Below are 8447 nucleotides of genomic sequence, written 5' to 3' on the forward strand. Positions count from 1 at the left end.
TGTGTATACCACAAATCCGTACATAGATGTAAGACCTTTACATCAAACTGGATGAAGTTCCATTTTGAAAATGAGACTTTTATTAATAAGTATGTTCTTTGAAAGCTATCGCTTAGCCAGTGGGCGTGTCCTCATCCGGTATTTATTGGTTCCAAAAAACATCCGGTTTCTGTCAAAGAAAAAGCCCAAGTGATGAGTTCAAGCACTCTGCACTGATGCGGATAATTGTGGTGCATTCGGGTGCGTCCGAGCGGCACGAGAACGTTTACCTACGAGGTCTTCCGCTTTGGGAACATACCTGCACATTTTCCCAAAGCTTACCCGCGGGTCGGGTAACAAGGCCTACGGGGGCATTAGCGTGGTCCAAACGGATTCCTACCTCGGCCCCCACTTTAACAGAAGCCAAGCGGCAAAGCAAAGGCAGCCTCCTTCCCGGCCGCACGTGTAACTGGGAGCTGGGAAGACCGGGAGCGGCGTAATGTATTGTAACCTTATGCTAAGCTAATGAACAAGAAGATGAAAGTGGCGTAAATGGAGGCATTTTTTACATCCATCTTGGGGCGTCCTCATTATGCGGCCGATATGACAAGCTCGTTAGGAGTGCACGAAAGATTACCCGAGCGGCTAAAGAGCAGCGGCGGCGGATTGTAAAACAGGTAGGAATGCGGCGAGGGCGCACACACCGACGACGGAGAGAAACCCCCGGTGGGAGTAACTGGGCTCTTAGAGTCACAAAGACAATCTGACTGCCTTTCAAAGACCCCCGACCGTCTGCTGTGTTTATTCAGATGGGAGCCTCGGACCGCTTTGTTTTCATCTCACTGATGAAGAACATCAGTGTCAGTGCTCCTCTCGGCCGTTCCACGTGATCTAGTGCCCCCTTGATGTCCGCCAGACCTCCCTCTCTTCCGCCTTTTCTCTACGCGCTCGGCCACGGCCGCAACATTAGGCCCAAAAAGCGTGTCAAACCATGTATCCCACCGGGCATCGTCCACTGGTCCGTGATCCTGTGTGTATTTCCCAGTACGGTCACATTAAGAACAGCCAAAATCGCCATCTTACAAGATAAACATTGTGCAAGCGAGGTCCTAATTAAGAACATAACATTTTACCGGAATAAAGAGACATTATTAAGATGAAAAACATGACTTTACAAGATAAAGCAACATCACAAGAGAAAAAAGTGGTACTAAGGCTTATTTTCTAGGCTAGCACGGTCACTACATGCAATGTGTGTTACGCGAATCAATTAAAAGAATGTTTTAGTGTCAGCAGATCTGCACCGCAGCCATCATTTGTTCTCATTAGCAACACAAAGACAAAAAATCAGCACTGCTTGAGGGAATCGGGTGATTTGTATTCACAAATAGGGAAAGCCGACCCACTGACGCCACCGTGCTATTTGTAAAAGACATCCGAGTGCACGCTTGTGTCTGCGTTGTGTGTTTATTGTGTGGGAATGTTTGCAATGTGAGGGAAAATGCTGCCGTGTCGGCGCTGAGCAGGAAGCGGCGCGTTCTTGGCGCTATGCTGCCCTCTTGCGGAGACACGGCATAATACATGAACAAGGATCATAGAGACGGTTAAATAACGTCTAAATTCATTATTTCTCCCACTGAAATTGCTATTTCGCTCCAATAAATGAAAGACTACATTCCCCATCATCCAAGAAGGTCGTGTAAGCAGAAGAAATGTGAATTAAAAGCAGGATAAAGACAAAGCCGTTCTACTCCGTGATGTTCTACAGCCCTGCCTCGTCATTGGCTGTTGCGGACAGGAAGTGCGATGACGTGAGCCAATGGCAGCGTAGCTTTATTCCAAGGCTTTATTTCCGGAGTGGGCCGTTATTCACACGAGCGGAGGCTCAAAAATCGGTGAGTATTGCTCCTATTTATTGTTCGCACAGCTGCGTGATTGACAGCTGGGGGTGACGTCATCCGCCAGTGGCGCGTGACGGTGACAAAGTGCGCGCGCGCGCGCTCCCGTCGCTGCCGGACGTGGAGGTTACGAAGCGACAGCCGCCAACACACCTGACCTTTAACATTTAGATCGCTTGGCTGGGTCATCTTGGGGGGGGGGGGGGGGGTTGTTTGGTGGCGTTATTCATGAAGGGGGCGGGGGCTGCGTCGCTCGCACGTACGTGACCCATTTCCTGTTCCTAAAAAGGTACAATCAATGCACGCGTGGTGGGATTAAAGCCCCCCCTCCCGCCGTCCATCTGTGCGGACTGCTGTCCCCCCCCGTGAACATCAGAGGGCGCCAGATGTCCCTCTGATTGACGTTGACATTGACACGTTGTCATTCATCAACAGGTGGGACATGAACATGTACACAGTTCCAAGCCCGGGAATACCCGGATGCCCGCCTGGGCTGGAATACCTCACTCAGGTAAGTGGCATAACTTCTATGACTCAAATCCCCTTTTAGTCGGATCCTAGCATCCATTGGAGCATCCTGCATTACGTCACTGTGTGAGTGACACCGGCTGGCCCCTCCCCCTACAAGTGAGTGACGCATGTTCCACATTGATGGGTTCCGGCTCCAACAATGTGGATGGTGCTTCAGTCAGTCATTGACTACTACTACTACTACTACTACTACTACTACTACTAAATAAAACATCAAGACGTACTGCAGTGACGATGCTGAAGCTTAATTGAGCCTTGAAACAAAGTACTTGATGGTGACCACAGTCCTCTATATCTACGTTGGCACTGTTTTTCCAGGTGGATCAGCTGCTCATCAAACAGAAAGTTGAACTAGTTGAAGGTAGGCAACAGGATGCATGCGTGATAAACTCGGGATGCATTGACAAAATCAATCAATCCATCCATCCACCCATCCATCCACCCATCCACCCATCCATCCATCCATCCACCCATCCATCCATCCATCCATCCATCCATCCATCCACCCATCCATCCATCCATCCATCCATCCATCCACCCATCCATCCATCCATCCATCCATCCACCCATCCATCCATCCATCCACCCATCCATCCATCCATCCATCCATCCATCCATCCATCCATCCATCCATCCATCAGGAGGATCCACAGCAGGTGGTTCTCCTGACCTCCATAGCGGCACACCGGATGCTCGGAGCATGTATCCGAATAAAGTGCACTTTTCTGGGCCACAGCATTTGGCCACCTCTGCTCTAAACTCTGGTTCTCCCGATAGTAGTGATGTTGTGGCAGCACTGTCTTTGTATCGGCATCGGTTGGGTCCTCATAGCCCGTAGTCATTCTTCCATGCAGCTTTGGTGGGCTTCGAGAGCAACAACAAGTACGAGGTGCGTAACGCCATGGGCCAGAACGTGTTCTACGCCGTGGAGGAGAACGACTGCCTGAGCCGCCAGTGCTGCGGCCCCATGCGTCCCTTCGCCATCCACGTCCTTGACAATTTTGGACAGGAGGTCATCACCGTCACCCGCCCCCTCAAATGCATGTCCTGCTTCTTCCCTTGCTGTCTCCAAGAGGTGAGACGCTGCTCACTGTCCCGGTCGGCTGGTCCGTCCACAGCAGTAAAATTAGAATGTCTCGTGCAGCTGGAAGTGCAGGCCCCCCCGGGCAACACGGTGGGCTACGTGGTACAGCAGTGGCACCCCTTCTCCCCGAAATTCATCGTGGCCAATGAACACTCGGAGCCTGTCCTCAAGATCCACGGTCCTTTCTGCGGATGGAGCTGCCTTCCAGATGTGGACTTTGAGGTGAGCTCAGCCAAACACGTCCATCCATCCACACCAGGGCAGGGAATCCGGTTCCAATCAGGATTGGGTGAAGCCATGCAAAGACCGAGATCATGTGATAGAGCACGTTTATTCCACGGCTCAGCTGTTTTTTTTAGACTGAGCCGGGTGAGGATTTGGGGTCTGTGATCCAGACCAAGAAGTAAGTGAAGCGTAGCATCTCCACGCTGTCTGCTTTTAAGAGGCGCACGAGTCAAGTCGCCACAGGGAAGACAGCCTGGAATTGAACTTGACTTGTGAATTTCTTCATGGTTAAACCCCAACAAGTCTCGGAACTGGTCTCTCTTGCTCCAGATTCTGACCATGGATGAAGCCAGCAAGATCGGCAAGATCAGCAAACAGTGGACGGGTCTCCTTCGGGAAGCCTTCACTGATTCAGACAACTTTGGCATCCAGTTCCCCATGGACCTGGACGTGAGGATGAAGGCCGTCATGATCGGGGCGTGTTTTCTCATCGTAAGTCAAATACTCACTGGGACACATTGGATTCCCAGTCCTACATCCACCAGGTCGACAGCACAACTTCAGCTCACCGTATTTGACTCTGGTTATTGGAATTTCACGCACTGGTGTGTTGCATTAACTCATTCTGGAAATATCTGGTAGCACACATTCTAACATATGATGACTATCTCCACACATAGCGACCGCTCCGTGTAGCGCTTTGCTTCCCTTTTAGTGGAGCCTGTGACACCAGAGCGGCTATCTTGACCACAAATGTAAAACACATTTCACAGTCAAGTGGAAATTTCAGAAGAGTTTTATGCTAAATGTGTGATCATTCCGTGTTTCTCTGCTTTCATTGCAGGATTTTATGTTTTTTGAGACGACTAACTAAAGAGTAGGAGAACTCGCTATCCTGCAACACTGCCGGAAGAAGGATCAGGGCCAAAAAGCTGCTTCACAACGCCATGCGACCTTCATGAAATCACGTTCAAATCACCATCAAAGCTGGATGGATGTGGCGGTAGAATCCTCCTTTTTCACAACTGCATTCGCATCCAGTTTGTTGCTGATCTTAGTTTGAGTCGATGCAGGAGATGTTTTGTTATTGTCTGTGTTCATGTTTGCTGAGCCAACACAAGCATCGATTATTACTGAAATACATTTAAAAAAAAGATGTTAAGCATTTGTGTGATTAAGGCATAGGCAATTGAACAAGTGGCTATAGAGCTAATACGGCAAAAGGACATTTGTTTGTGTTTTATTTGTCTGCACTGCTTCCTGTATGTGTGCTGCAAGTGAACCAGTGTCAATTTGAACAGACATTCATTGCTTAGTTAAGGATTTAAAGTGTACGTTTCGGTGTGCTCCACTAGAGGGCGCCAGCTTTTCATCCATGAAAATGAACAAGCCTCCAGTCTGCTTTCTGCCATGTTTTTATGAAGATAGTAGTGTATGTACATGTACAGTATTTTTGGACAAACTCAGGTTGAAATGCATGCTACTTGAATTTAATGTCAGCCTCTGCTTACTCACATGTAACTGACTATGGATTGTACACACATTTGACGTCTTTTATTCGAAATATTTCTATTTTCTATGTTGATAAACTCTATTGGTATGGTAGCAAAAACTGACTGAAGCAGATGTTCTCTTCACATATGCACTTCTTCCTGTTTTTATGATTTATTTGATTTTCTTTTAAATAATGAGTTGAGTGAAATAATATTTGTTCCTTATGCAAAACGTTTGTATGTTTCAGAGAAGATATTTATGTCAAGCGTATTTTATCGATATTGTGGATCCAATTGTTGGTAGAATATCAGCTAGAAATCAGTTTGGCAGGAATTGTCTCTGTTAAGCTTTGGCCGATCATCCCAGGATGTTTCATGCGCTGGAATGTGTTCCTAAAACAGAAGACGCTGCCGCTACGCCAGCTTTCAGCTCCGTGTCACCTGTGAGTAAACCACTCCAAAACTATCAGGCTTGAATGTCCAAACTGCAATCCCCTGTGTACTTTTGCACAACTTGTGAGTACTAACAATTTCATGAGAGCAAATAAACGGACTTAGCTCATGGAAACATGAGTAAAAAGAATACTGGCCAATGATCACTTTTGTTGTGTCATCTTGTTTTTTTCTGGGTTGCCAATGTCTCTACAAATAAAGCCATTGAACCCGAAAGACAACTTCATAGGAGATTTTTTAGAGTCAGCAGGCCTGCAACGCCCTGGTGAAGAAGCGCTCTAGCAGAAAAAACTAACTTGGGACAGTAAACAGAAGAGTGTGTGTGCTGTGCACTGACAATAAAAGTTGGGCTGCTGTGAGCTCCCGCCGGGAAGCGCGATCCACAATCTGGAATCTGTGGTAGCCGTGTTGCAGCCCGGCGTGATAAACAAACATCCCCAATGATCTGTGTACACGTAGCCAAAGACAACGCCATATATGCACAAGTGGCCAAGCAGCAACGGATGCAGGACGTAATCGTTATTCCTTTGGCACATCCAATCATCAGGACATCCGGACCATCTCCTGCTGGACATGCCGGGTCCGTGCATGCACCGACGCTGTCGCAAAGCAACCCTCACATGAACATCACCTTCCTAGGAAGCATGACACTTTGTCCCGACGAGCCACCCTCAGCCTTGTCATGGAAACATTCCCTTCTGATGAGAATCCCGGCATCAGACTGAAATGACGCAATAAACGCGGCCAGCTGGTGATGACACTCAAATTAAAGGCCAGGAGCCGAGGAGCTCATCCTGTACTATTTTAGAAGTAAGCCACCTTTTCTTGATTACTCGGTTGTATCTTGGCCTTTTCTATATGCAAGTTCTTCTGGTCTAATATGGGCTACGACTGACTCGGGATTGGGGGTTCTAGCACCCCTCATCTAGCGAGTTTTCATGTGGTCGAAAGACATTCCCATTTAATAAGTATGTACGTGTGTACAAGTCCTTAAGACGATTAAAAGTGTACTTGCTCAAGCACTGTGGTCTTTGGAGTAAATACTATGTTGACTAAACCCCTTGGCCTGCCCCCTATCTGGACTGGAACCACTACCTTGGACTACACCCTCCGAGAGTGGCAGCGACGTGGCCAGAAGAAGGGGAGATGGTGACGTGGAGATGGACGGCGCACGAGGCCGAGCGACTGGAAGATGGCCCCAGGGACGTAAAGCGCACTTGCAGGGGGATCAAAGCGAGCGTTGAGGCTAAAAATAAACCAGCCATTCTTTTACCGTCATGCTGCAATTGTGGCTTCTCCTCCAGGAGCAGGGACCGAGTGTCTAGGATATGTGACTGGCCTGCACAATTGCTAAAGCAGCCACTGGTACCACCGAGGGAGGCTGACGTCATCCTCCTCGTGTCTCCCACCACAGACGGACGCTTTCGTCTTTCTTCCGTGTGCAACATCGGTGATGGCGTCAACACGTCAATACGCTCCACCTGCTTTGTCACTTTTCTTGTTCTGTTTCTCTTTCCTCAAAGGAAATGTTCTGATATATCTTCCCTGTTAGACATCTCCTTGGCAGTCTGCTGCGTCATCTGTTTCTCCTTTCAGCTCCATTCCAGCCAGCACCTCCACACCAGGGCCAGAGGAAAAGAGGAGGAAGGAGCAGAGACAGCAGAGGCTAGATGTTTGGGACTTTACGGCACCCTAATGAGGTTTAATGAAGGTGCAGAGCCAAGAATTTGCCAGCTCTGCTTGGGTCATGTCGGGCCTTCTAACGTCTCCTGGTCTCCTGGAACTGACAGGCCATCAAACACGGGTGTTTCTCTGGAAGCACCTCGTTTAGCAGAGCTGCCGTATCTGCCGTTTGTTTCCCTGACGAAATGTCATTTTCTTTCACGGGCGCTTAGAAAGGTAAAGAGCTCCGTAATATCTCAGTGAGGACTCCAGTTGGATTTGCACCAAGAACGTTTGAACGCTTTGTGGAGATGTAATGAAATCCAGAGGACAGCTCGCCGGCTTTTCCAAATGTTCACAATTGTTTTATTTAGATTTTTTTATAGAGCCGAACCCGTGCACTGAGGCAAGAAAGCAAGAAAGCTCATTTGTCTTTTACGTGCTGCCAAGATGCAGAAGACATTCACCACCACAAACACTCATCAGCTGCTGAGTTTTTACTGTAACTTACTGAAATCTTTATTAAATACTTGACCCCCCCACCGTAGGACGTCTATCTTTTATGCATGTCATACCTCTGCTAGGCTTGGCTTCCATTTGCCAAGTCCATTCCTCTCATTGGTAGAAACGTGGGAGGATAGGAAACCACCATGATTTCCCAGCATCTTCCCACATTCCCACATTAGTCTTATTTGCATGTTGACTTATGGAGGGAAACCATGAGCTCACATCAGGTCCCGTCAAATACTCTGGCATGGATACCGGATGGTCTGAAGGTGTCAGAGGGAGGTAATCCCCCTCGTTAGAACTTCACATCTCCCACAGCCTTGGGACGCCGTTTAAGTCAAACAATTACGCAGCGCATGGCCGCTGAACGATTCGCCAGAGGGGCCGATCTCTTGGCCATAACGACGAATGGGGGGGGGAAATGAGCCAATGGCAGTTCCAGGGTCAGCTGGGTGTCGTGGCATACACCACATCTGACATGTTAGACCACAGTCTAACGCATGGAAAAAGTCACTTTTTGTTCTTAGCACGGTGCTTTGTCGCTCAGTACTACACAAGTATACACAAGTATACACAAGTATCCGTGATCTCACGGAAACTAATGGAAACCCAAAA

At 48.3% G+C, this 8447-nt stretch overlaps 2 protein-coding genes across 7 annotated transcripts in view; one reads left to right on the forward strand and one right to left on the reverse strand.

Moving 5' to 3' along the window:
* The window catches only part of LOC131109074 (uncharacterized), a 128752-nt gene that overhangs the window by 50111 nt on the left and 70194 nt on the right, over nucleotides 1-8447 (reverse strand). The gene's annotated exons all lie outside the window — the stretch shown is intronic.
* On the forward strand, nucleotides 1791-5790 carry si:ch73-206p6.1 (phospholipid scramblase 1). Of its 2 annotated transcripts, XM_058060649.1 has the most exons (7): nucleotides 1791-1874; nucleotides 2313-2388; nucleotides 2727-2769; nucleotides 3263-3483; nucleotides 3553-3714; nucleotides 4048-4209; nucleotides 4562-5790. In XM_058060649.1, the coding sequence occupies exons 2-7, from the start codon at nucleotides 2320-2322 to the stop codon at nucleotides 4589-4591; spliced, it is 687 nt and encodes a 228-aa protein (XP_057916632.1). In that variant the 5' UTR covers nucleotides 1791-1874; nucleotides 2313-2319; the 3' UTR covers nucleotides 4592-5790. The 2 variants fall into 2 exon arrangements, with proteins under 2 accessions (XP_057916632.1, XP_057916633.1); XM_058060650.1 differs by lacking the exon at nucleotides 1791-1874 and having other exon boundaries at nucleotides 2316-2388; nucleotides 3247-3483.

This window comes from Doryrhamphus excisus, chromosome 21 (genome assembly GCF_030265055.1).
Source record: "Doryrhamphus excisus isolate RoL2022-K1 chromosome 21, RoL_Dexc_1.0, whole genome shotgun sequence".
Lineage (NCBI taxonomy): Eukaryota > Metazoa > Chordata > Actinopteri > Syngnathiformes > Syngnathidae > Doryrhamphus > Doryrhamphus excisus.